The 26828-nt window shown below is 56.8% G+C and overlaps 3 protein-coding genes across 6 annotated transcripts; all 3 read right to left on the reverse strand.

Moving 5' to 3' along the window:
• Positions 1 to 1411: 1411 nt before the first annotated feature.
• LOC103165478 (immunoglobulin superfamily member 1-like) lies at positions 1412 to 11373 on the reverse strand. 3 transcript variants are annotated; one of them, XM_029072950.2, is made up of 11 exons: positions 11289 to 11373; positions 10570 to 10605; positions 9403 to 9693; positions 7561 to 7848; positions 6209 to 6499; positions 5194 to 5481; positions 3474 to 3581; positions 3028 to 3085; positions 2771 to 2817; positions 2266 to 2303; positions 1412 to 1778 (listed from the first exon to the last, which is right to left on the reverse strand). In XM_029072950.2, exons 1-11 carry the CDS (start codon positions 11320 to 11322, stop codon positions 1632 to 1634), a joined length of 1626 nt encoding a protein of 541 aa, XP_028928783.1. In that variant the 5' UTR covers positions 11323 to 11373; the 3' UTR covers positions 1412 to 1631. The 3 variants fall into 3 exon arrangements, with proteins under 3 accessions (XP_028928783.1, XP_028928784.1, XP_039769310.1); XM_029072951.2 differs by lacking the exon at positions 5194 to 5481; XM_039913376.1 differs by lacking the exon at positions 3474 to 3581.
• A 4621-nt stretch (positions 11374 to 15994) lies between these two features.
• Positions 15995 to 19833, reverse strand: CACNG6 (calcium voltage-gated channel auxiliary subunit gamma 6). Of its 2 annotated transcripts, XM_029074027.1 has the most exons (4): positions 19503 to 19833; positions 17528 to 17602; positions 17004 to 17141; positions 15995 to 16670 (listed from the first exon to the last, which is right to left on the reverse strand). In XM_029074027.1, exons 1-4 carry the CDS (start codon positions 19831 to 19833, stop codon positions 16438 to 16440), a joined length of 777 nt encoding a protein of 258 aa, XP_028929860.1. In that variant the 3' UTR covers positions 15995 to 16437. The 2 variants fall into 2 exon arrangements, with proteins under 2 accessions (XP_028929860.1, XP_028929861.1); XM_029074028.1 differs by lacking the exon at positions 17004 to 17141.
• Positions 19834 to 22668: 2835 nt separating this feature from the next.
• Positions 22669 to 26519, reverse strand: CACNG8 (calcium voltage-gated channel auxiliary subunit gamma 8; the record flags this gene model as incomplete). The annotated part of the gene is made up of 4 exons (XM_029072885.1): positions 22669 to 23502; positions 24227 to 24367; positions 25067 to 25150; positions 26171 to 26519. Coding segments are annotated over 4 exons (1353 nt in total), but the record flags the coding sequence as incomplete, so codon positions are not given.
• Positions 26520 to 26828: the final 309 nt, after the last annotated feature.

Genomic DNA, 26828 nt, shown 5'->3' on the forward strand with positions numbered 1-26828 from the left:
AGAATTCTCTGGCAGAAACCAGAATGTTGCTTATTTGGCAATGGTATGCGGTGAAAGGCAAGGGAAGGGATCCGTCAGGATCCATCAGGATATGGTCAGGATATTCCCCCCGCCCTCAGCTCTTGTGTCCGCCTCCATACTTTATTTTAATGTCTGCCTCCCCTTCTAGGCTGTAAGCTCCTTGTGGGCGGAAAGCAGTGTGGCCTAATGGAAAGAGCCTGGGCCTGGGAGTCAGAAGACCTGGATACTAATCCTGGCTCCACCACTTTCATTCACTCTCTCAATGGCATTTGTTGAGCACTTACTGTGTGCAAAGCACTGTATTAAGCTCTTGGGAGAGTACAATACAACAATAAACCGACACATTCCCCGCACACAACAAACTTACAGTCTAGAGGGGGAAAAACATTAAAATAAATAAGTAAATTAAAGGTATGGACAAAAGTGCTGTGGGGTTGGGGGGGATGAATAAAGGGAGCAAGTCAGGGTGATGCAGAAGGAAGTGGGAGATGAGGTAATGAGGGCTTAATCAGGGGAGGCCTGTTGGGTGAGATGTGCCTTCAATAAGGCTTTGAAGTGGGGGATGTGGGTGAGGGGTTGGTGGCGTGACAGACGAGATCGAGGTACAGTGAGAAGATTAATATGGGCCTGGGAATCAGAAGGACCGGGGTTCTAATGCTGCCTCTGCCACTTATCTGCTGTGTGACCTTGAACAATTCACTTCACATCTCTGTGCCATAGTTCTTTCATCTGTACAATGAAGATTAAGGCCATGAGCACCACGTGGGACAAGGACCATGTCCAATCTGATTATCCTTTATTGTCCCCAGCGCTTATTGTTATTATTAATGATAGTAATAATAATAATAATAATATAGTGCTGGGCACATAGTATAAGCCCTTAACAAACACCATTAAAAACCGAAGAAACTTGTCCAGCAACTCTGTTGTATTGTACTATCCCAAGCGCTAATACAATGTTCTGCACACACACAGTAAGCACTCAATAAATACAACTGACTGTCTGACTAAATGAGTAGGAGGAGGTTAAAGGTCCTGAAGCGGAGAGGTCATGGGGTCCTGGGGCTCACAGTCGATGGTGGAGATTCCATTCAGGAGCCTCTGTTTCTGAGACCCTCACTCCCGAGGACCCCCACATCACCTTCAGCATCTCTGGCCCCTCCCTTCAAAGGAACGCCTCCCACCCCATCCGACCCCCAAATCTCCCTCATTCCACCCCATCCCTCCCTGGGGGAAGTGGGTCCCAGGATCTGTATCCCACTTGGGGAAACTCGGCTACCTGGCCCCCCCACCCCTGAGATCCCTGAGCGAGATGTGGAGAGATTGGGGGGGGGGGCGCAGGGGGCCCATGTGGGATGGGTGAGAGCTAAAAAGGCAGGCCCAGCCCACGGAGAGGGGGGCAAGTGTCTTTATTAGAGGAGGTGAAGCCCAGGACAGAATCCTTGAGCCAGCAACCATCCCTGCCGGGCGGTGGCTCTCCCCACCGAACCTAGGCGTCTTGTCCCCCAGCATCTGGCTTTTCTCTTGGCCACCGCTCCTCTCAAAGAGGCTCCAAAAGCTCCCCCAAAGCTGGGACTCTCCCTCTGAGTTCTGAGTGTGTTGGCAGCCCCTCACTGCCCAGCAATGACGGCATATAGGCTGGGCTCGGGGGTAGGGTCCGGGGTGCCCTCCGCCCCTCTCTTGAGGATGTCTGGGTTCAGCTGGGCGTAGGTCACGTCCTGAGGGTCTTCAGTCTCGGGGTCCAGCAGGTCTGGGGTCTGGAAGGGTGCAATGGTTAGCACTCTGGACTCTGAATCCAGCCATGTGAGTTCAAATCCTCTCCAACAGGCCTTCCCTCACTAAGCCCCCCTTTCCTCTTCCACTCCCTTCTGCATCACCCTGACTTGCTCCCTTTATTCATCCCCCCTCCCAGCCCTGCAGCACTTATGTACATATCTGTCATTTATTGATTAATGTTAATGTCTGTCTTCCCCTCTAGACTGTAAGCACCTTATGGGCAGGGAATGTGTCTGTTTACTGTTATATTGTACTCTCCCAGGTGTTTAGTACAGTGCTTAGTAATCTCTCAATACCATCGACTGACTGACTGAAAGAGCCTAGTGAGCCCACAGCCAGGAGGATAGAAGAGCTTCCTCGAGGAGGGACTTGGGGATGGGGAGCGTTCCCCAGGAGCTGAGGTGATGTTGACGGCTGGGGCAGGGCAGGGGAGGTGCGGTCAGGGGAGGGTAAGTGGGGCCAACTCACCAGATATTCCTGCCTTTTTTGGGCACCCACAGTGGATACTGTAGATGGAACAAGTCAAAGGTCAGTCAACCCAGAAGTCCCTCAGTCAGGCCCAGGCCTGCCCGCTTCCAGTTTCCACCTTGGCAGCCTCCCAATTTCCCAGCCTCTACCTTCCTAACCTTCCAGTCTCCATCCTCACACCCTCAAGCTGCCCAGCCTCCATCTCCCAGTCTCCCAACCTTCCAGCCTCCACCCTCCAAACCTCCAGCTTCTCAACCTCCCAGCCTCCCAACCTCCCACCTTCCGCACTCCAAACCTCCACCTTGCTAACCTCTCAGCCTCCACTCTCCCACCCTCCAACCTCCCAACCATCCAGGCTCCACTCAACAAGCCCCCAGCCTCCTAACCTCCCAGCTTCCACTCTCCCAGCCTTCAGCTTCCCAAAATTCCAGCCTCCACCCAATGAGGATCCAGCCTCCCAACCTCCCAGCCAGGCTTCTCTCCACACCCAGTCCCCATCACTCACTCCCGGTCTCTGCCATGGGTTTCCTGGCATCCCTGGAGTGTCGACAGCTGAGGCAGAGACAGGTGACGCCGGGGTCAGGAGAGCATACCGAAATGAGAAGGAGAGACACACAGCCACCTCCTCTGCCTCCCCCACTGGGGTCTGGAGCTGCTGGGGGTGGTCAGGGGGAGACTGGGAAGGTGTTAGGTGGGTGGGGGCAGGAGGAAGAGTTAAGGAAAGGAGCAGAGGAGCTGGGAGAATCCAGGGAATTTCCCTACCTCCTCAGGTCCTCTGCTTGGCCTGCCCCTGCTGCCGGAAGGGAGAGACTCTTGGCTCCTAGAGAGAAGCAGAAAGGATCAATCTATTGCTCTTCCTCAATCCCTGCCCTTCCTGACCCTTGCCCCCCTCCCTCCCAGCCCTATTCCTCCCCAACTCACCAGGTCTCCCCATTCTTCCCCACTGGCCTTCCCTGTACCCCCTGACTCTCCTCACTTCTCCGGCCCTCCCTGGTCTCCCCCACTAGCCTCCCTGCCGATCCCACTGATGCTTCTCGGCCCTCCCCAGCTCTCTGGCCCTTCCTTTTTTCCCCCACTGGCCTTCCCCGATCCTCCCACTCTCCCTGGCCTGCCCTAACTCTTTGGCCCTCCCCTTTTCTGCTCAACTGGCCCTCCCATCTCAGTCCAGCCTGGTCAGTTGGTATGACTTTTCCTGACCCCGGACTCACTGGACTGTTTACGTCGGTGGCAGAGGAAGGCAGTGAGGAGGAGGAAGGCTAGGAGGAGGAAGAAGGCACTGCTCAGGGCTGTAAAGAGGAGGTTTCTGTTCCCTGGGTCTGAGAGAAGGAGGTTAGATGGGTCAACCAGCTGTTCTATCAGTGCCCTCCCCCACCCCGCCCAAGCCCCTCCCCCTGCTCTCTGGCCACCCCTAATGATGATCTCCTTCTTCCCCTTCTTTTCTTTTCCAACCCCATGACCCAGGCTACTGCTTCCCCTTTACCCTGTCCAACTCCAAATTAACAATCACTGCGGAATTTATTACGCCCCGATTTGGTGCACTGCACTGTGCTAAGCACTGGTATAGACACAATATAAGCAGTTCAGACACAGACCCCATCCCACATGGGACTCACAGTCCAAAGGGTGGAGAGATTTTCTGTCCACTTGGAAACAGGCTGAGGGACTGTGGGAGTAAGCTCTGCCAATTGCATGCTGTGTGACCATGGGCAAGTCACAACCTCTCTGTCCTCAGTTTCCTCAACTGTAAAATGGGGATTCAATACCTCCTACTTCAGACTGTGACCCCCATGTGGAGCAGGGACTGTATCCGACCCAATTGACGGTACATCTCTTCCAAGAGGCCTTCTCTGACTAAACCCTCCTTTCGTCTTCTCCCTCTCCCTTCTGTGCTGCCCTCACTCCCTTTATTTATTCCTCCTCCCAGCCCCATGACACTTATGTCCATATCTGTCATTTATTTATTTATATTAATGCCTATATCCCCCTCTAAACTGTAAGCTCATTGTGAGCAAGAATGTCTGCTCTATTGTTACACTGTACTCTCCCAAGCACTTAGTACAGTGCTCTGCATGCAGCAAGCGCTCAATAAATTGATTGACTGACTAAGGGGGAGAGTTGGGAAAGAAAGACAGAGAAGACTCCAGCATATATGTGTGTGTTTGTGTGTGTGTGAGAGAGAGAGACCTCATCTCTTTCCTCGTGCTCTCATTCATTCATTCAATTGCATTTACTGAGTGTTTACTGGGTGCCGAGCACTGTACTAAGCACTTGGGAGAGTACAATATAACAATAAACAGTGCTCATTAATACAGTGCTAAGTGCTTAGTACAGTGCTCTGCACATAGTAAGTGTTCAATAAATATTATTGAATTGAATGAATAAACAGACACATTCCCTGCTCACATCGCGCTTACAGTCTAGAGGCGGAGCTTGTGTGACCTCGGACAAGTCACTTCACCTTTCTGGGCCTCAGTTACCTCATCTGTAAAATGGGGATTGAGACTGTGAGCCTCACATGGGACAGGGACTGTGCCCAACTCGATTTGCTTGTATCCACTCCAACGCTTAGTAGAATGCCCGGCACAAAGTAAGCGCTTAACAAATATCATTATTATTATCATTATTATTTACCGAGTGCTTATTGTGTGCAGAGCACTGTACTAAGCTCTTGGGAGAATACAGTACTAGGCTAAACAGTCACTTTCCCTGCCCACAACAAGCTTAGAGATCAGAGCTCTCACATCCTTCCCACATTCTGGGAAGGATGGAGGGAGCCAGCTCTGACCCCACAGCTCTCAGATCAGAGCCGGCTCCCCGGGGCAGTAGGTGAGCCTGGGCCGGGGGACGGTCACCGGGAGGGTGAGGTGTGTTAGGGTCACCCCGGGGGACGCGCATGGGGTTGTTGTCCCTGGGGCGTCTCCCTCTCACCTGCCACCACCAGCAGCAGCCAGTCGCTGGGCTCAGCCGGGATGTGGCCGTCGGAGTCCGTGTGGTAGCGGCAGCTGTAACGTCCGGCGTGGGCGGCGCTCACATTGGCGATGGGGAATCGGACCCCATCCAGGCCGGGATACCGGATCTGCAGGGGTCTGGCTTCTCCCTCCCGGAACAGGGCCAAGCAGACGGCCCGCAGCGGCCCCCTGCACCACAGGGTCACGTTCCCCTCCAAGGCCACCTCGGGGCCCGGCCAGGCCGACAGGGTCGGTTTGGGGAGTGAGTCTGGAATCCAGCCCCGGGCCCGAGTCACTGACTGCCAAGTCGACCCCCCCAACTCCCTCCGCGGTTCTTTGTTCTATGGTACTCTCCCAGTCGCTTAGTATAGTACTATGCATGCAGGAAGCGCTCAATAAATACGATCGACTGAATGAATGGACTGCCGACCGGCAGTAGAGAAGGAGCTAGAGGTTGAAGACATCAATGGGAGAGGACGGGGATGTAGAGAAATGGGGATATTTAAGGGGTGAAAGGGGATTAGCTTCAGGCTTAGATTGTGGTCATTCCCCGGCTCATGGCTCCTCCTGCAGAGTGGTGGACAAGGGTTGGGAGAAGTGGGGGACTGGAGATGAAACGGTGTGGCCTGGTGGCTAGAGCCCGGGCCTGGGAGTCAGAAGGACATGGGTTCTAGTGCCAGTGTCACCACTTGGCTGCTGTGTGTCCTTGGGCAAGTCACTTCCCTTCTCTCTGCCTCAGTCCCCTCAGCTGTGAAATGAGGATGAAGACTGCGGACCTCATGTGGGACATGGATTATGTCCAATCTAATTAGCTAGTATCTACCTCAGCGTAAGTGCTTAATGAATACCACCATTAACAAACACCATTAAAAAAAAACAAAACGGGAGAGAATCCTGCAGGTCCTTATCTCCCCTAGGGTCTCCCCTCCAGGGCAGCTCCCCCATCCCCCCGTTCACCGTTCCGTCCCCTCCCTCAATCCCTTTCTCCCTCTCACCCATCACCCAGATCTCCAGGGTCTCGCTGATCTGCGACAGCTCCGAGGAAGTCACATAGTAAGCGCAGCTGTAGTTTCCCGTCTCGTTAGCTTTCCCGGTAGAAAGTTTGAAGAGAACCCAGTTCTGGTCCATTCGCGATGGCTTCTGGAGCTGAAGGGGCTCCAGGGTTCTGGCACTGAGCAGGGCGAATATGACCCCCTGGTGAGGCCCCTGGCACTTGAGGGTGACGGTCCCGCCTGGAGCCACCACGCGACTGGGCAAGGCTGAGAAGGACGGTTTGAGGTGGGATCCTGAGAGAGATCGAGACCCTGGAGTTACTGGGAAAGTGGCTCTTCTTCATCCCCCAGACCACTGGGTTTCCGCAAGGGGAGGGAGAGAGGCAGCTGAGGAGCAGACCCCATTCCCTGTCCTGGGGCAATGGCCAGCCTGAGGCCCCTGCTTTCCTTTACTTAGCAATAATAATAATAGTATTTGTTAAGTGCTTATTATGTGCTAAGCACTGTTCTAAATGCTGGGGTAGATAAAGGTAATTAGATGGGACATAGTCCCCAACCCATGGGATTCACACTTTTAATCTCCATTTTAAAGATGAAGGAACTGAGGCACAGAAATGTAAAGTGACTTGTCCAAGGTCACACAACAGACAAGTGGTGGAGTTGGGATTAGAACCCATGTCCTGTGACTCCTAAGTCCGTGCTCTTACCACTAGGTTATGTTGCTAGGGGACCTTGAAGGGATCCCCACGCCCCTTATTGCAGCTGAGAGATCTCATGATCTTGTCTTCCCCGCCCACTCCCGGAGTCCCTCCTGTTCCACAAGGTTAGATTTGGAACTGGTCCCCAACCCCAGACCTCTCTGAGGGTCCCCCAGCCCCGGGGAGATAATAATAATTATATTGTGTTATTATTATATAATATATTTATAAACTACTATGAATTATGTATACACATATAATATTAACAATAGTAATTATAGCACAATATGGCATCATAATATTATATTATATAATATATTTACAAATTAAGTGCGAGATTTATATATAATATTAATCGTAATTATTGTGGCATTTGCTAAGAACTTACTATGCACCAAGCACTGTTCTAAGCACTGGGGTAGATACAAGGTAATGGGTTGGACACGGTCCCTGTCCCACATAGGGCTCAAGGTCTTAATCCCTATTTTAAAGATGAGGGAACTGAGGCACAGAGAACTTAAGTGATTTGACCAAAGTCACGCAGCAGACAAGTAGCAGAGCCGGGACTAGAACTCATGACTTTCTGACTCCCAGGCCTGTGCCCTATCCACTAGGCCATGCTGCTGGCTGGGGTTACAGGGGCCCTCTTCTCCTCACCTATCAGCACCAGGTCCAGGACATCACTGGGCGTTGACCAGGCACTTGGGGCCACTGGATGGAAATACACACAGCGGTAGCCCTGGGGATCCCAGGCGCCCACAGCCGGGAGCAGGAAGTCGGCCCGGTCCCCTGCCGGGGTCTGGCGCTGCAGGAGGTCCCAGGTCTGAGCCCGGAGCAGGGAGAACGTCAGGCCGCCCACCCACGCCTGGCACCGGAGCGTCACATTCGTCCCAGGGATCAGCAGTGGGCCGGGCCAGGCCCGCAGGGAGGGTTTGGTATAGACTCCTGGAAGAGAATGAGACGCCCCACTCAGAGCTGAAGGGGAGATACCCGTTTCCCCCCAACCCTCCTCCATTCCCGACAGGCCCTGGACTACACAATCCAGGTCCCACATGGGGCTCACAGTCTTAATCCCCATTTTACAGATGAGGGACCCGAGGCCCAGAGAAGGGAAGTGGCTTGCTCAAGGTAACCCAGCCGACGAGTGGCGCAGCAGTGATTAGAACCTGGGTCCTGCTGGTTCCCAGTCCTGTGCTCTATCCACTAGGCCATGTTGCTTTCCCACTCAGGCTGGAGCAAAGTCACTTGGGAGTTTGGTCAGAGTCTGGCTCTCCCCTGGGACAACTTACAAACCCCTCTCAGGCACAAACCAGATAATAATAACACTAATAACTGTGGTATTTGTTAAGCGCTATGTGCCAGGCACTGTTCTAAACACTGGGGTAGATATGAGCAAATCAGGTCGGACACCGTCCCTGTCCCACATGGGTCTCACAGTCTCAATCTCCATTTTACAGATGAAGTAACTAAGGTCCAGAGAAGTGAAGTGACTTGCCCAAGGTCACACAGCAGATGAGTATCATGGCTCAGTGGAAAGAGCCCGGGCTTGGGAGTCAGAGGTCATGGGTTTGAATCTCTGCTCCGCCACTTGTCAGCTGTGTGACTGTGGGCAAGTCACTTCACTTCTCTGTGCCTTAGTGACCTCATCTGTAAAATGGGGATTAACTGTGAGCCTCACGTGGGACAACCTGATGACCCTACCCCAGTGCTTAGAACAGTGCTCTGCACATAGTAAGCACTTAACAAATACCAACATTATTATGAGTAGCAGAGCTGGGATTAGAACCCATGACCTTCTGACTCTCAGGCCCATGTTCTATGACTATGGCATGCTGCTTCTCTGCTGTTTCAAGATAAGCAGCTCTGAGAGTCCAGGGCAGTCCCCTGCCTCAGGCCCCCCAGGCTGGAGCCGGGCCTGGTCACGGCTGCGGGCCCGGGCCCACCTTGGGAGAGGACACTCCCCAAGAGCCTGGCTCTCAGCCCTCTCAGGCTCAAGTCCGCCCACCCAGCCTCTTGTAAGTCAGTCAACTGTGTGTACTGAGCGCTTACTGTGTGCAGAGCATTACACTAAGCACTTGGGAGAGTACAATATAACAATAAATGGACAAATTCCTGGCCCACAGTCTAGATGGGAAGCCTGCTTCGGCTCCATCTCCCCAGACTCTTTTCACTACGGTACGTCCCTTGCCCGGGAAACCCCTGTCAAGTTGGGTTTGCAGGCCCAACCCTCCTCGGTATCCCCTGAACCCCACAGCTCTCCCTCGGGGAGACCCAGAGACCCCTCTTCCCGACACCCAAGGCGTCACGGTTCCGGACACGGGCCTCTCCCTCAGCGTCAGGCCCTGCTCCTGCAGGGGTCATTCATTCATTCAATCATATTTATTGAGCCCTTACTATGTGCAGAACACTGTACTGAGCACCTGGAATGTACAATTCGGCAACAGACAGAGACAATCCCTGCCCAATAAATAAGATCATAGCGTGGCGTCTCTTCCTCACCTGTCACCACCAGCTCCAGAGAATTGCTAGGAAGGGATTGCTTGTTATTTATTCTTGTGTAGTAAATGCAGCGGAAGTTCCCACCATCGCTGGCTCTCACAGAGTAGAGGGAGAAGAGGAAAGTGTTTCCGGATTGACTTAGGGTCCAGCGCTCTAAGGGCTCCCAGTTTTCACCCTTAAGCAGCGCGCACTCCAAGTCCCAGTATGGGGTTTGGCACAAGAGGGTCAAGGTCTTCCCTATGGCCACCATACGTCCAGGTTGGGCTGAGAGAATGGGTTGAGGAAGAAATTCTAAAAGAAAGGAAGATTCTGGAGTTAAAGGGAGTCACCCCTCAGGCCCCACCAGCTGTCTCCTCTAGACTGTAAGTTCGTTGTGGGTAGGGAATGCGTCTGTTTCTTGTTGTACTCTCTCAAGCAATTGGTACGGTGCTCTGCACACAGAGTGCTCAATAAATACAATTGAATGATTGAATGAATTCCCCTGCTTCCGTTCTTTAATCTACCCATCAGAGCTGACAGATGTGTTAGTCCAGGGGTTGAGCTGTGGGCTTGTGGCATTCCCCCTCCCCTCTCTCCACCAGTTCCAGGGGGTCGCTGGGTTCTGACTGGTTTTTGAGGAGGCAGCAGGGAATCCCTTCAGTGAAGTCCACCCCTACTCCCACCCCTGCCCTTCTCCCCATTCAGTCACGGCCTCTAGGGGACCTCAGTTCATTCATTCAATCGTATTTATTGAGTGCTTACTATGTGCAGAACACTGTACTAAGCGCTTAGGGGAGGGCAATAGACAATAAACAGACACATTGGCTGCCCACAACGAGCTTTAGTTCCTTGCGCAGCACTGTTTCTCCCCTCTAATTGTCCATTTTCCAAAATTCAAAGTCCCCCATCTCAGGTGCCCAAAGAGGCTGACAGCACCAGAGTCAGGCCAATCACTGCTGGAACCACCCAGCTGGGCAGAGCTGGGTAAGACCCCGGAGGCAGGAGGTGCCCATTGGTGGGGGGGAGGGGACTTGGACCATGGAGTTACAGGACACCCTCCCACCCTGCTGTGCTCCCCCCCGCCAAGATCTTGCCCTTGAACCCCCCGGCTCCCTCCTTGGTTATGGTAGGGGCAGAGGGAAGGGATGAGGGGGCAAAGGTCAAGAAAGAAGGAAGGGTGGAACTCACCATTCTGTGCCATGATCTTCTGGCCCAGACAGAGCCCTGGAAGAAGGAGGCCCCAGTTACACTGAGCTCCCCCCGCCCACACTCTCCCCACCATCCCACCCCTGCCCAGCTCTGCCTCCAGAATTCTGGGTACTGGCAGAGGGATCAGAGCCGGACACCGACCCCGCATTGCCAATGGGAACAGCGGCTACTGGCCCTCCCTCCCACGGACCCCATGGCCATTGGCCCCTGACGCTGCTCACAACACCACCCATGACACTGCCCATATCACCAAGGCCCACCACCTCTGCCCTGTCCCTGTTCCTGCCCTTGCCCCTCCTCCTGCCCCTGCTTATGCCCCTGTTCCTGCCCCTGCCCCTCACTACCCCCACTTAACTCCCACCCCTCCAGTCCTCCCAGCCTTCTTCCAGCTTCCCAACTCCTATCCCAATTCCTCCCCATCCACCCCTTCTCTTTCACACACATTCCAGCCGCACCACCTTCCTGGACCCCACTAACTGGGGAAGAGCTGGACAGCAGGACACCGGGTTCAGTCCCCACCCTCTGTGTGATTTCAGAGACCACCCCCCACCCACCAGCCACAGCCTCCGTAATCTCTCTCCCACCTCAACCATGTCTCCCCCCAGTGTCCCACCAACACACACACAACTCTCCCCCGCCACCAACCCCTTCCTCTCCCCCCGCCCCCACCCCCAAACCCCACCAATCCCAGGCCTCACCCAGCCAGAGCACAGCTGGGAGCGTAAGGGACATAGCGCTCCCTCAGCCCTGTCCCAAGCTGTCCGGACTCCACTGTGCAGTCAGTGGGAAGGGATGGGGCTAGGAAATCCCCCAGGGTGTGGCCAACACCAGCTCCTTCTGCAGTTTCCTCCCCCTTCCCCGCTCACCCCATTACCCCCGTGCCCTTGACTTCCTGGACATTGCAATGCCCCCAAATGGGGAACTTCTCAGCTTGCTGCCTCAGTAAGTAGTCTTTAGGGAGTCTCCATGGGGAGAGAGCAGGCCCTCCCCACCATGTCCCTTCCTCTGTCACCCTGTCTCAGGCCCCCCAGAAATGAGCTTTTGCTCTAAGATGAAACAGAAAGGAAATTGGGTAAGGAGATAGTAGGCAGTGGGAAAAATAGAACTCTAACTCTGCCAAGGAATTTTAGAAAATCAGGCCAAAGATCTCATGGAAATCAGGAGGCGGGAAAAAGGCATTCAGGTGGGCGGGCTAAAAAAAGTCTGGCTGTGGGGTTAAGACCGACCGGAGAATTCTCCCTCCGGGGCCTCTTTCCCTTTGAGTCTGGGGGATTCTGGGAGTGGGATTGCTGCTGCGAGAGGAGAAGCTAGGGAGGTTTCTGAGCCCAGGGAACTGGAACGGCAGAGGTGGGGCTAAGGAAGGATCAGGGGTCAGGGGTCAGGGGTCGAGGTCAGGATCAGGGTCAGGGTCAGTGTAGCTTCAGCAGATTCAGTCTTCCAGGTACTCCTTTCATTTATTCATTCAAGCGCATTTATTGAGCGCTTACTGTGTGCAAAGAACTGTAGTAAGTACTTGGGAGTGTACAATACAACAATAAACAGATACCTTCCCTGACCACAATGAGTTTACAGTTTAGAAGGGGAGACAGAAATCAATATAAATACATGAATAAAAGATACGGACATAAGTGCTGTGGGGCTGGGAGAGGGGATGAAAAAAGGGAGCAAGTCAGGGTGACACAGAGGGGAGTGGGAGAAGAGAAAAGGAGGACTTTGTCAGGAAAGGGCTCTTGGAGGAGATGTGTCTTCCATAAGATTTTGAACCAGGGGAGAGTGCTTGACTTTCGGACACAAGGAGGGAGGACTTCCAGGCCAGAGGCAGGATGTGGGTGAGAGGTCAGCAGCGAGATAGATGAGATCGAGGTACGATGAGTAGATAGGCATTAGAGGAGTGAAGTGTGCGGTTTGGGTTGTAGGAGGAGAGTAGTGAAGTGAGGTAGGAGGGGGCAAGGTGGTTGAGTGCTTTAAAGCCAATAGTGAGGAGTTTTTGTTTGAAGTGGACGTGGATGGGCACCCACTGGAGTTTCTTGAGGAGAGGAGTGACATGTCCTGAATGTTTTTGTAGAAAAATGATCCGGGCAGCAGAGTGAAGTAAGAACTGGAGTGGGGAGAGACAGGAGACAGGGAGGTCAGCGAGGATGCTGATAAAGTAATCAAGGCAGGATAGATAAGTGAATGTATTAACGTGTTAGAAGTATGGATGGAGAGGAAAAGGTGGATTTTAGCAATGTTATGAAGGTGGAACGGCAGGACTTAGCGATGGACTGAATATCTACATTGAATGAAAGAGAGAGGAGTCAAGGGATAATGCCAAAGTTATGGGCTGGTGAGGCAGGAAGGATGGAGGTGCCATCTACAGTGATGGGAAAGTTGGAGGAGGACAGGGTTTTGGGTGGTTTTGGGGTCTGTTTTGGACATGTTAAGTTTGAGGGGACAGGAGGACAGCCAAGTAGAGATGTCTTGAAAGCAGGAGGAAATGCGAGACTCCAGAGAGGGAGAGAGATCAGGGCTGGAGCTAGAGATTTAGATATCATCCTCAAAGAGGTGGTAGTTGAAGCCATGGGAGGGAATGAGTTCTCCAAGAGATAGGTCTTCCCCCAGACTGTCCCTCTGCCCTTCTCATTTCCCTTCCGCTTTCTTCCCTAGCCCCACCCACTTACATACATAATTTTCATTGTCTATTACAGAAACAGGAAGAACAGTGTGGCCTAATGGAAAGAGTCCAGTTCTGGGAGTCGGAGGACCTGGGTTCTAATACTGGCTCTGACAGTTGCTTGCTATGTGACCTTGGGCAAATCACTTAATTTCTCTGTGCCTCAGCTTCCTCATCTGTAAAAAGGAGATTCAATCTCTGGTCTCCCTCCTACTCACACTGTGAGTCCCATATGGGACAGAGACTGTGTCCCCCCTGATTAACTTATATCTACCCCAGTGCTTAAAAGACTTTTTGTCTTTTTTTAATGATATTTGCTAAGCGCTTACCATGTGCCAGGCATCATACTCTGTGCTAGGTTCTGCCAGGGACAGTCCATGTCCCTAATGGGGCTCACAGTGTTAATCCCCATTTTACGGATGAGGTAACTGAGGCATAGAGAAGTTCAGCGACTTGCCCAAGGTCACACTACAGGCAGGTGGCAGAGCTGGGATTAGAACTCAAGTTCTAGTGGATAGGTCTGTGCTTTCTCCACTAGGCCATGCTGCTTCTCTACCACATTAAGCACTTAACAAATGTTATCATCATCATCAATATTATTATAATTCATTATAACATAAAATAATACATCATAATAATATATCCCTATAACAAATAATCAATAAATATCATTATTATTGATGTTATTCATAATAATAATAAAACGGTATTCAATTAGCCTATTCTCCTCCTACTTGGACTGTGAGCCCCAGATAGGACTATGTCTGACCTGATTAACTTGTATCTGTTCCAGGGTTTAGAACAGTGTTTGACATATAGTAATACCATAATAATGATGAACATGTCCCCTGCTCCTTCTCTTTCTTCCCCCATCTGAAATTATTTTAATGCCTGTCTCCTCTGCAAGATTTCAAACTCTTTTAGGGCAGGGATTATGTCACCTAACTCTCTTGGACTCTCCCGAGGGCTTAGTACAGTGCTCTGCACACAGTATATGCTGAATAAAACTGTCAACTGACTGACTGAAGAGTGTTCTCTTCTCCTTCAAAGCCTTACTGAAGGCCCATCTCCTCCAAGAGGCCTTCCCTGATTAAGCCCCCCTTTCCTCTTCTCCCACTCGCTTCTGCAGCACCCTGACCTGCTCCCTTTGTTCTTCCCCCGACCGGCCCCACAGCACTTATGTATACGTCTGCCATTATTTATATTAATGTCTGTCTCCCTCCCTCTAGATTGTAAATTTGCTGTGGGCAAGGAATGTGTCTGTTTTTGGTTGTATTGTACTCTCCCAAGTGCTGAGTCAAGTGTCTATAGCTTAGCACTGAACTAAGCTATACACACAGTAAGCGCTCAATAAATATGACTGACTGAATGAATGAAAAGGGTTGCAAGAAGTCAGACTGCAGGGAAAAGACATAAGAACTCTCCTTACCTGTCTCCGTCCTTTCTCTCTTCCCCTCTGGGTCTGGGGGCTGCTGGGAGTGGGTTAACGGCAGGGAAGGACTGGGGTTGTCTGAGCCCAGGGAATTTGAAAGTCAGAGGTGCGGCTAAAGGCGGGTCAGAGAGTACGGGTGGGACCTCTATAGATTAGGCTGTGGTAGTGCAGTTTTTTTTACATATTTTTATTATTTATTAAACACATGCTATGTGTCCAGCACTGTTCTAAACGATTTGGGTAGACACAAGTTTATGGGTCTCTAATCCGGGTTCTGGCTGCCTGCCCCAACACACATACTCAGGAAACTTCCTTATCGGAGAGACTCTCCCCAAGGGGATTTTCTCATTGCTACAATCCCAACCCCACCTCTCTGCCCTCTCCCCTCGATGGATAAACCTGCCAGATCCAGCCTCTGCCCCAGGCCTGGCATCTCCCCATCTTCAATGCCCTACTGAAGGCACAACTCCTCCAAGAGGCCTTCCCTGACTAAACCCCTGTTTCCTCTTCTCCCACTCCCTTCCGCGTCCACCCTGACTTGCTCCCTTGATTCATTCTCCTGCCCCATTCTCACAGAACTTATGTCCGTATCTGTAACCTATTTATTTATATTGTCAGTCTCCTCCTGAAGACTGTAAGCTCGTTACGGGCAGAGAAAGTACCTTGTTATAGCATTCTATTGTACTCTCCCAAGCGCTTAGTACAGTTCTGCACCTGTTAAGCGCTTAATAAATACAATTGACTGACTGACCGACTGACAGAGGGAGAACGCTAGGAGTGGCGGGAACATAAAAGAAGGACCACATGTTCCAGTTCTTCCTCAGGCCCCCGCGGACACGTCCCCTCTCCCCATTGCCCTTGGAGGGGCCTGTTCCCCAGCTCGGGACCGACCTATCACCCATGAGCAGTGGACACCCAGTGGTCATCTTGCTCTTCTCCCATCTTTCCGCCACCCCCTGCTTAGTGGTCCGGTCATTTCTCCCCCTCCTTCTCCCTGAACCCCAGCAGTGTGGAGTTCCGGCTGCTTGGGCTTTTCCCTTTCAGTCCGTCTCCTCCCCCAGACATGACCCAGGCTCCAGGTTTGACTAGACCAATGTCCGTTGGGGGTAGTGGGCCCTAGAGGCCATCGGCTGCCATGCCCATCCCGCTTTCCTCACATGGAGGCTCAGTGCCCTGGAGGAATAGGATGACACAAGAAGGTCACCTGCCCCCTCCCCTGCGACCTCCCACCCTTCTCCAGGAAGGGTCCCTCACCAGTCTCCCCCAACCCCCAGCTCCTTCCCGCCTTCCCCACAGCCAGAAATGAGCTCAGTCAGATGTGATGGTTTCATTTCCCGAGATTTAACATCAAAATCTCATGCGCGAAGTGTGAGCGGGGGTTGACGGACCAGAAGCCGGGATCCCTGCGACCGATGTATCAGCCACAGAAAGATCTCGATCCCAAATAAATAATCCAGGAGGAAAGTGGGAGGTGAGAGGCCCAGACCGACCTCACCCTCTTAGCCCATCTGTGCTCCAGGAGAGACTGGGGACCCTCAATCCACCATCCCGCCCAAATCCAGGAACTGGAAAGCTTATTTACAAGAGGAAGGGGGCGGGGACGGGGATGGGGTTGGTCTGGATGAGGTGGGGTGGGGTACCCCAGGGAGAGGAAATATTTTTCCTAGGGAGAGGGGGATTTGGACGAGAAGGAGGGGGAAGAAGAAAAGGGGCAGTTTCTGGGGGACACTGCCCAGGGCCCATGGGTAGTGATGGGGAAGAGTTAGGTGTCCCCATCCCCCCGCCGAAGGCACGGGGCCTTCCAGGGCCGGGGGGGCAGGGCGAGGAGCAGGAAGCAGCCGCCCCCCAGGAAGAGCACAGTCCCGGCCGCCAGGGCGCAGGCCACAGACCACGAGTACTCGTACTCCAGGGCCGGCGCCGGTGTGGGTGTTGCCCCTTCCAGCAGCCCCCGAACTGCATGCCGGAACACTTCCAGGCTCACCAGCAGCAGCACACCTGGGGGGCAGAGATGGGAGGGAAGGGGAGGAGACAGGGGCCTAGATCACGCCCTCCCTGCCAGCCCTCCGCCTCATTTCCCAAGAGCCATGATCCCCCAGGCCCATAAGTCCCAACATGCAATGGTCCTTGGAAATGTCAAAGCCCAACATGCAACGGTCTCTGGGGGCTACAAGTCCCACCATGCGATTGTCCCGTGGCTCCTCTGAGCCCAGCCCTCCCCTTTTCTGGCCTGAGACCCTCGGCGAGGTCATCCTGGCACCCTGGATTGGAAGGGGACTGGGCTGCAGACTCCTCAGGGAGAGGACGGGGGGGTGGGGGTAGGGGTCTCACCGGCAAGACTGAAGCAGATGGCCGCGGGTTTGAGGAGGAACTCGGCCCCCTTGCTGAGCACCATGATGACACAGAGGCAGCCCAACGTCATCACCCCCAGCCCCAGTACCGCCAGCACTGCCGCTGCCAGGTTCAGCTCTGGGAGGGGCAGCGGGTCAGGGTTTGGGCAAGCCCCCCAGGGGCTCCCCCGAGTGTTGATCGGTCCTCACAGAGACCACTTATACCCTCTCTCCCGGGACGTACTTTTCCCTGGACCAATGGTCCACCCCCAGCCTCCACCCCAACCTTCTCAGTTTCTGTGCACAGATTCTCGGACCCTCCCTGACGCCCCCCTCCCAGGGCTCCCATCTCATCTGGAGGGTCAGAGAGGGGGACAAGATGAGGGAAACCTAGCCTGAGACTCCAAGAACCTCCGGGCCTAGAAGAAGGGTTGACTAAGTCTCCAGCGGAGGCAGTCAAGGAAGATGAAGACAGAGCCACAGAAGGAAGGCAGAGGGCCCCTAAGCTCCCAGACCCCTGCTCACCTTTCTTGGTCGTCCTCTGGAAGATGCGAGCATTCTCCCCAGTGGTGAAGAACTTGAAATAGGAGCAGTTGGCTTCTGTGAACAGAGAGAGAGAGAGAGAGGAAGATAGAGATGGAGACCGTAAAAGTCCTCTAGAGTGTAAGTTCTTTGCTGACCAACTCTGTTAAACTGGACTCTCCCAAGAGCTTATTCCAGTGCTCTGCGCACAGTAAGCTCTCAATAAATACGATTGATTGATTGATTGATTGATTGATGGAGGGACGTGAGCTCTATAAAGGAGATATGAAGCCTCGTGACTTTCCGTGTTCTCAAGGATTCTTCCCCTCTGCGCCCCAGCCTCTCCTCCTCCTCACAACCCTGCCCCTGGGGGTGAATCCACAGCTGGGGTGAGAGAGAGAGAGAGAGATTGGCAAAAAGCCAGACAGGAAGAGGAGAGGAGGAGAGAGATGGGGAAAGACAACGGGACCAGCCTCAGAGAGAGGCACAGCAACAGAGACGCGGAGGTAGAGACTGAAGCCAAGGGAAACTGCCACTGAAACCGGAGACAGAGACTGACTGCAAACCTCCCAACCCCAAAAGACTCCTCCCTGGGTCATCCCACCTCTCCCTGGGTCTCTGCACCAGTAAGACGTTCCCAAGTCCAGGCGGGATGATGACGGAAGGGGTGTCTCAACTCCCCTGAGAGATTTCCAAGGAAGGAGAGACCCTAGACTTCCTCACTCTCCTCCCTGCGCACATCTGCTCTCCACCCCCTTCCAGGAAGTTCTTTCTGAAGTCTAATTTCCCTCCCTTCCACTGCATTGTCAGCCAAGCCTCCCTAGAATTTGCAGCCCGTTCATTCCAGGCAGGTGTGGAGACAAAGAGAGTGAGTCAGAGGGAGACAGAGGGGGACAGAGACAAAGACAAATAAATTGAGACAGAGCCATCGACACAGCTCCAGATGGACAGAGAGGCATGTGGGGATAGAAGCGGAAGCAGAGGGAGACAGAGAGTGGGAGAGAGGAAAGGGCGGAGAGAGTAGTGGAGCAGAAGGAGGGGGCAGATGGGGGCTGGGGAGGGATCTAGGGAGCAGTGGGCTCCCCTCAGTTGAAGGGATTGGAGGTCTGAAGGGGGAAGACCTGTCTGAGGGGGAGGTGTGGGAGGACGAGGCGATTACGAGGCCCGAGAGGCCTCCTTGGATTAAGGGAGCTGGGGCCCTTGGAGGAAAGAAGCTGGGGGTGGGGGGGAGGGGGTCAGACTTTAGGGAAGGTGGTCTCGGTCTCCAAGTGGCCATATGGGTGGAAGAGGAGAGGGGAAGCCTTGGGGAGCAGAGTGGAGATGGGGAGGGTCAAGAGAAGTATCAGCTCGGAGGGGTCTGGGGGCGGTCCAAGGGGCTCCGAGGAATTCTCCCCCTCGAGGAGGAGCCCGGAGACGTTGTGGGGTAGGAGCTTCTGGAAAGAAGCAGGTTGGGAAGTTTCTGGTCTCTACAGGGAAGGGTCGAAGTGTACGGAGAGTACCGCTTTGTGGGAATTACATATTATTACTACTCTGTGGGTTCGTGGGGTGCTACTGTGGGGGGTGGGGAGGGGTGGGAGGGGAAATGCTGCAGGATAATTAGGGAGCCTCAGAGACGCGTGGAGGGTTTCCATTGGGGTTTGGAGAGGACGCTGGGGGGTGGGGAGGAGGCGAGCCTGAGGATGCCAAGCAAGGAGGCCGGCGGCAGCGGTGGATGTAGAGACGGAGTGGGGTCATAGGACAACGGGAGAGGGGCTTATAGAGAGGGTCCGGATCAGCGAGGCCGGGGGTCTGAGGGGTCCCGAGCTCTGAGATGGGGGTTTCTCAGGGGCAATTTGGAAGGGAGGGAGGCGGGGGCCCGGCGGGGTCTGTGGAGAGGGAAGAGGGGAGGGGCGGTGTCCACGCTGGGGACGGGGGTGTGGGGGAGCCCCGGGAGGGTCCCTGGAGGTCGGCAGCCGGGGGGGGGGGGGGAATGTCTCACCTCCGGGCAGCTCGGCAGGGCCGCAGGTGGCCCGGCCGGAGGGCACGTCCTCCTGCCACAGCCGCTTGGCGCAGACCTTCCAGAGCCCGAGGTGCGCGGCCTCGCAGACGGCGCTGCCGTTGGCCCGGTAGGTGTTGAGCTCCACCCAGAACTCGGTGCCCACGGCCAGCACGGCCAGGGTGGCGCCCACGCCCGTCAGCAGCAGCGCCAGCTTGATCTGGCCCTCGAGGGCCGGGGCCAGGCCCGGGCCCCGCTTCCCCCGCGCCCCCCGCAGCCCCCCGCCCCGGCGCCGCCGCTCCTCCTCCTGCAGGAAGAAGTTGGACCACATCATCGTGCCGGGGGTCGGGGGTCGGGGGCCGGGGAACGGGGTCCTAGAGAGGGAGATGGGGGCGCCTGCAGGGGCCGGACGACGCCCGGGGCGGTGGGGAGGGGGCTTCCCCGGGGGTCCTCAGCCGGGAGCCAGAGGAGCCTTGGAGACGGGGGGCTCCGGGGGACCGACCCGGGGTCCCTTGGGGGACAGAAGGACCAGCCGCGGCCCCAGCGTGGGGGCCGAGCGGTCCCCCCGGCTCCCAGAAACGCCCCTCGCCCCAGACCCAGGTGTCCTGGCCTCCGCCCACCCCGGGCCCGGGCCCGGGGCCTCCCTCAGCTCGGACCCCGCACCCGGCCTCCAGCCCCCCGGCTCTCCCTCCCGCCCCGGCTCCGGCCTCTGGTCCGGCTCCGGCCTCAGGTCCGGTGCCCGCTGGCCGCCTCCGCCCAGGGCCTGGAGTCCAGCCCCGGCCTCCCCGACCCCCACCCCCGCAGTCGAGGCCCCGGGGCTATTTCGGGCGCGACCCGTAAATAACACCCTGCACCTGTCGCCCCGGCCCGTCCCCATGGAGACGGCGGGTATTTTGAGGGGACTGGGAGAGAGGCGCCGCGGGAAGGGGGGCTAGGACGCCTGGGTCCCCAGGTAGACCCGGGAAGGCCGGTGGTGTTTGTGTGTTAGGGGGTGGGGGTGGGGAAGCAGCTGAGGAGGACGAGCCCGGGTTTGGGAAACAGAGGACGTGGGTGCTAATCCACCTTGTCTGCTCTGGGACAAGTCCCTTCACTTCCCTGGGCCTCAGTTCCCTCATCTCTTAAATGGGAATGAAGACTGGGAGCCCCGCGTGGGCCAACCTGATGAACTTCTATCTACCGCAGCGCTTTGAACAGTGCTTGGCATATAGTAAACGCTTAACAAATACCATCGTCATCATCGTCGTTATTATTATTATTAAGAAAGCAAGGGCCTGGGGCGCCGGACGCCTGGGTCCCCGAGGTGAGCGATGTTCGGGCGGCCCGGAGGAGGGGGCGTGGCGGGGAGGGAAGCCGAGCCGTGGCCTGGGGGACGGACTGGACGGCTGGACTCGGGGCGGGCGGAATGACGGCTCGGGATTCTCTTCATGGACTTTATTAGACAGGCCGCCCCGGGTGACCCTCCATGCAGCTCCAGCCCCCGGGCCTCGGACACGGACAGCAGCACGACACTGGGGGAGGGGGCGCGAGGGGCAGAGGGACACAGGGAGAGGAGGGGGCCGGCCCCGAGACCCCCGACCCCCAAAGGTCCCATCAGTTTGTGTGTGTGTGTGTGTGGCTTGTTTTTTTTGCAAATAAAAATCCCTGGAGCCTGGGGATGTGGGGGACAGATAGAGGGGGAAGGAGGAGGGTCCTGCAGTCGGGGGGTGGGGGGTCGACAACTCCGGGGGGTGTCTTTTTTCTGGGAGGCGGAGGAGGGGGACAGGCCCAGAGTCCCGGTTGCCCATGGCTCATTAGTCTTCTGTGCTGAGACACCGGCAAAACTCACCGAACGGGAGCCCGAGGCCTGGGGGGGGTCTCCCGCCCACTCCTCGGACCCCCTTCTCTACCAGCTGCCATCCCCGCCCCGGGATCCTCTTCTTTCCGTCTCTTGGTACCTTCCCCACCCCCATCTCTTCTGCTCGTTCCCCTCCACTCCCCCAGTTATTGGTGCCTCTGTCTCTCCCGCTCCTCGTCTCGGGTGTCTCCCTGAGTCTCTGGCTCCTTCTGCCCTTCGAAGTCTCTCCCCATCTCCCTCTTCTCTCCGTGAGCGGGCGGCTATCCACCTCCGCATCTCAGCACGGAGCTGGCCTCTCTGGCCTTCCCCCGGCCCGGCCCGGCTCGGCCCGAGCCCTCTCCGACCGTGGGCCTCTCTGCTTCTGCGGCTCTCCATCTTCTCCTCGCTTCACTTCTCTGGGCCTCAGTTCCCTCCTCTGTAAAATGGGGATTGAGACTGTGAGCCCCACATGGGACGGTGACTGCGTCCAGCCCCATTTTCTCGTATCCACCCCAGCGCTGAGTCCAGTGCCTGGCACACAGAATGCGCTGAACAAATACCACAGTTATTCTTCCAGCGCGTACTAAAGTGCCTGGCACACAGTAAGCGCTTAACAAAATACCGCAGTTATTCTTCCAGCGCTTAGCACAGCTCCTGGCACATAGTAAGCGCTTAACAAAATACCACAGATATTCTTCCAGCACTTAGCACAGTGCCTGGCACATAGTAAACGCTTAACAAAATACCACAATTATTCTTCCAGCGCTTACTACAGTGCCTGGCACACAGTAAGCGCTGAACAAATGCCACGGTTATTCTTCCAGCGCTTACTGCCGTGCCTGGCACACAGTAAGCGCTTAACAAAATACCACAGTTATTCTTCCAGCGCTTAGACCAGTGCCTGGCACATAGTAAGCGCTGAACAAATACCACAGTCGTTCTTCCAGCGCTCAGTCCAGGGCCTGGCACATAGTGAGCGCTTCGTCCAGGGCCCGGCACATAGTGAGAGCTTCGTCCAGGGCCTGGCACATAGCCCTTTATGAATACCACCATCGTCATTATTACTCTTCTTCTTCTGCGCCTGACTCGGTGTCCCTCCCGGGCTGCCCCTCCAGTCCTCCCCCAGCCGGGGCAGCCTCCTGTCCACCTGCAGGCAGCCCAGGCGGGCCGGGGCCGGGGGGAGGGAAAGAACAACAGTCTCCAAAGCGGACAAGCCCAGTCCTCCCCCCCACCCCCGTCCCCTCCCTCGGCCCCGGACGCCTGCCGCTGCGACCCCCGACCCCCTCCCCGGGTCCTCGTGCGCGCACGCCTGCGCACGCGCCCCCGAGACCCCCCCCCCCATCCCGAGACCCCCGACCCCCTCCCCGGGTCCGGTCCTGTCCCGCCGTCGAGGGTCCCGGGCCCCGGCGTCCTACACGGGCGTGGTCTTCCTGTTGAGGGTGTTGGTGTTGGAGGCCCCGGCCGCCTCCTTGCCCAGGGTGCCCGTGGCGGGGGGCGCGGGCCCGGGCCCGGGGGCGGCGGCGGCGGCGGCGGCGGGAGGGGCGGGGGGCCCCGTCACCGTCACCGTGACCCCTCCCTCCTTGGGGAAGGCGTTGTGGAGGGTGAGGAAGCCGCCCCGCTCCCGCTCGGCCGTGCCCGCCCCCCCGGTGCCCGCCCCCCCGGTGCCCGCCCCCCCGGCGCCCGCCCCGCCGGTGCCCGCCCCGCCGCCGGCCCCCGCGCCGCCGCCCACGCTGCCCTTGGACGGGTCCCGGGACAGCGTGTACATGGAGATGTCCGTGGACGAGAAGCCCTTGCCGCCCACGGGGGACGTGTCCCGGGACTGCGAGGGCTCGGTGGAGCGGGAGCTGGACCGCGAGCGGCGGCGGTAACGGAACCGGTAGCTGGGGAGGCGCAGGATGGCCGAGGGCCCCCCGGCCCCGGCCCCCCCGGGCCCCCCGCGCCCCCGGCCCCCGCCCCCGCCGTGCGGCTTGAGCAGGTCCGAGCGGGACTGGCAGTGGGCCTCCCGGTTCTTCTCGATGTAGATGTTGACGGCCAGGACGCCGATCATCTCGGCCAGGATGAAGGACAGGCCGCCGAAGTAGAAGGACCAGCCGTAGGAGTAGTGCGACTTCTTCTCGTCGTCCCGCTTGGCCCCCGGGTCCCCCGCGTTGGCCGAGATGTACACGATCACGCCGATGATGTTGCTCAGGCCTGGGGGCGGCGGGAGGGGGAGGGTCCGCCGGCCCCCTGACCGCCCGGACCCGCCCCCCTCTCTCCCCTCGGCCCCGGGGTCGCTCCTGTTCGCCGAGGGCCCTGCCCGGACCCCCTTTCCAGCGTCCCACCCCTCTACCCCCACCCCCACCCACTGCCCCCACCCCTCTCTCCCCTCTCTTCAGTTTCTTCCCACCCCAGGTCCTCCTCCTCCTCTCCGCCCCCCGCTTCCCTCCCCAGGCGTCCCCTTCCCACCCAGACTCGCCTCCTTTCCCCCTCCCAGGTCCTCCCTCTGCCCCGTAGGTCTTCTGTCCCCTTCCAGATCCCTCCACCTGCTCCCACACCCCCTCTCCTTTTCCTCCCACTCTCTCCTCCTTCGCCCCCAGATATTCCTCCCTCCCCCAGGTCCCCCGTCCGTCCCCTCCCAGGCCATCCCTCCCCCCCACCCTAGACTTCCCCTTCCTTCCCTCTCAGACACCTCCCCGTTCCCCCAGGCCCCCCTTTCCTCCCCATTCCCAGCCCCCTTCCTTTCCCCCCTCCCACAGCCCCCTTCCTCCCCCCCATCCTCCTTCCTCTCCTCCCAGACCCTCCCTCTTTCCCCTCAGACCCTGCCAACCATCATCCTCCCAGACCCCCTCCTTCCTCTCTCCAGGCCCTTCTCTCTCCCTCCTCCTCTTCCCTCATCCCCAGTCCCGCCTCTCTCTCTCTCCCCCGAAGCTCTCACCTGCAGCCACGAAGAGGATCCCGGCCCCAAGGATGATGTTCCTCTTGGACTTGTAGACCCGGGAGGCCGCCACACACACGCCTCCGAGCAACAGCAGGATGGCGCTGAGGATCGGGAAGATGCTGGAGGCTCGGACCACACCTGAGGTGGAGGAGATGGGGAGGGCAGGAGAAAGGGAGGCGTCAGGTGGGCGCATTACCAGGCAAGGAGCGGAGATGGTGAGGAGAGCAGAGATAGGTAGAGTCAGAGCCCCGCTACCTGCCACGCACCCCTTCCCGCACCCACAGCACCCTTCTCCACTCCGTCCCTCACCACCCGCCTCTCCTCTGGGCAACCGGATCTGGACACTTCCAAGCCGCCTAAACCCGGGGGCCAATCAGGAGAAGGGATTCTCCCAAATTCTAAAGGACCCCCCCCTCACTCCCACCCCCGACCCCCGGTCATCTTCCAAATCTACAAGTCAGTCGGATTCCGGGATGTCAGCCAGTTCCAGGTTGCCCTCTAGGAGGGCCCCGGTGGCCAATCGAAAGCCCAAGGGGATCCAGCTGGTTGGGTGGAGTTGAGAGCATGGCAGGGAGAACGAGGAGAGGAATAGGATTGGCTGAAGAACCAAGCTCTCCCTCCCCCCTCTGAGGCATAGCCCTTCTGGGACCTCCCCCACAATCACCCAGCCCCCGAACCTTCAGCTCCTCAGTTCTCCAGCTCTTCTGGCCCTGCCTCTTTCCAATCTCGCCACCCCTAAATCTCCAGTTCAAGTCTTCCCCCAGCCCCCCTCCCAGTCTCTGCCCTCTGGTTCCCAGGACCCCAGCCTCCCACCCAAGCCACCCTCCCGCCACGTACGTAGCAGATACTCTGCACTGTCATGGTCGTAGTCTGTGTCCTCAGGAAAGTGATTGATTTTCACACAGATACCTCTCTTCAGTCCTGGAAAATTGGAGGCGGAGTGGGGACGATAGTTGGGAGTGAGGGTAAGCGGGGTGGGAGAGAAGGTGGCCAAGAAACTACATTTCTCATCCGCTCTGGGAGTCACTGGACTCCACCGGACAGCCCCTGGAATAGAAGTTTGGGTAGAGCCCAAGGGGATTCTTTGGCCTTCCTAGACTGCTAGGGAGATCTGGAAGGATGGTGGAGTGATGGGAGGGGGATGAAAGAGGAAAGTTCCTTCTCCCAGTGGTAAGCACTTAGTAGGGTGCTCAATAAACCCCATTGGTGATGGTGCCTGGTCTTCCTCACTTTTTATCTTCGCCTCCCTTCCCGAGAGATATTTTAGAAAGGAAGGGGAGAGTCTGCCACCCTTTAGTTCTCCCCACCACCCCCCACCCCCGCCACCACCCCTGACTAGGAAGGCGGCCCTCACTCTGCAGGGTCCCCTTCCGTTCGATGGCTATACGGAGGTAAGAGGAGAAGGGCGATGAGTAGGGGGTCAAGAGGAGGGAAAAAATGGGGAAGGGGTGAGAGAAGGGTCAGGAGGAAAGAGAAGGCAAGGGATGTAAGGTCTGGAAGAGATGAAGGCTATAATTCATACGCTCCTTACGGTCAGGGATCACGTCGACCGACTCTACTGTATAGCCTTCTTCCAAGGGCTTAGGAAGAATAACAATAATAGCGGTATCTGTTAAGCACTTACTACGTGCCTGGGGATGTTCTAAGCACTGAGGTAGATACAAGACAATCAGGCTCCACGTGGGACTCACAGTCTAAGCAAGAAGGAGAACAGGTATGAAATCCTCATTTTGCAGATGAGGAAACTGTGGCCCAGAGAATCAAAGTGACTCGCCCGAGGTCACACAGCGGACAAGTGGCGAAGCCGAGATTCAGACCCCGGGTCCTCTGACTCCCAGACCCCTGTTTTAAGCGCTCACTAAATACCATCTACGGGCCGGCTGATGGGGAAGCGAGGAGAGGATCTGGAGGTGGTTGGGGTGGGGGTAGGGGTCCTGGTACCTTCCAGGCAGCAGATCCTCCAGAGCCCTGAGTGGGTGAGGCCACCGGGATCCTTCTTATCCCTGTGTGGGGAGGAGGCCTCCTCGCCTCCGCCGGGCCCGGTCAGGTTGGTGGTGTTACAGATGAAGGCACGCGTGTAGAGCCAGTAGTCGGTGCTGATGGCGATGGTCATTAGGCCAAAGGCGGCGAAGGCCCCCACTGTGGTCAGCAGCACCTGAACGCCCCGCTCACACCAGGCCACCCGTTCCTCTTGCCACCGCTTCAGCGACTCCAGCTTGCCGGGCCCGGGCAGCCGGGGGGCCGGCGGCCACCACCGGGGGAGGGGGGGGGCCGTGCCGGCGGCCGGTGGGGGGGTCAGCCGCAGAGAAGGGGGCGGGGGAGCTGGGGGAGTGGGTTCCCCCCTTTTGGGGGGGAGAGGAGAAGAGAGGAGGCGAGACTATGGTAGAGGTGCCAAAGGGGCAGGGGAGGGGTCAGAGGTCAGTCATGGTGAGGGGCTGGGAAGGGGGAGAGAAGAGGGGTTAGCAAAGGGGATGGGGGTCCCTCCTATATTCCCCAAATGCTGGTGGACCTCTTCGCTCAGGTTCCCCCAACTCGACCGACCCAACCCCTTCCCCTGTCTCCCCCTGGCCCATCCCCCTTCCCTTTCCCCCCACCGTCA

The sequence above is a fragment of the Ornithorhynchus anatinus genome, chromosome 10 (assembly GCF_004115215.2).
Source record: "Ornithorhynchus anatinus isolate Pmale09 chromosome 10, mOrnAna1.pri.v4, whole genome shotgun sequence".
NCBI classification, from domain to species: Eukaryota; Metazoa; Chordata; class Mammalia; order Monotremata; family Ornithorhynchidae; genus Ornithorhynchus; species Ornithorhynchus anatinus.

What these genes read in the sequence shown, in the direction of transcription:
- LOC103165478 (XM_029072950.2), bottom strand. Translation starts at nt 11,322, where the DNA reads ATGTCCCTTACGCTCCCAGCTGTGCTCTGGCTGG. An exon ending in TCTGGAGCTGGTGGTGACAG is followed by an intron (nt 7,849 to 9,402) that starts GTGAGGAAGAGA and finishes ATTCTCTTCCAG; the next exon opens with GAGTCTATACCAAACCCTCC. An exon ending in CCTGGAGATCTGGGTGATGG is followed by an intron (nt 5,482 to 6,208) that starts GTGAGAGGGAGA and finishes GCTGGATTCCAG; the next exon opens with ACTCACTCCCCAAACCGACC.
- CACNG6 (XM_029074027.1), bottom strand. Translation starts at nt 19,833, where the DNA reads ATGATGTGGTCCAACTTCTTCCTGCAGGAGGAGGAGCGGCGGCGCCGG. An exon ending in CCCTGCCGAGCTGCCCGGAG is followed by an intron (nt 17,603 to 19,502) that starts GTGAGACATTCC and finishes CTCTGTTCACAG; the next exon opens with AAGCCAACTGCTCCTATTTC. An exon ending in CCAGAGGACGACCAAGAAAG is followed by an intron (nt 17,142 to 17,527) that starts GTGAGCAGGGGT and finishes TGCCCCTCCCAG; the next exon opens with AGCTGAACCTGGCAGCGGCA.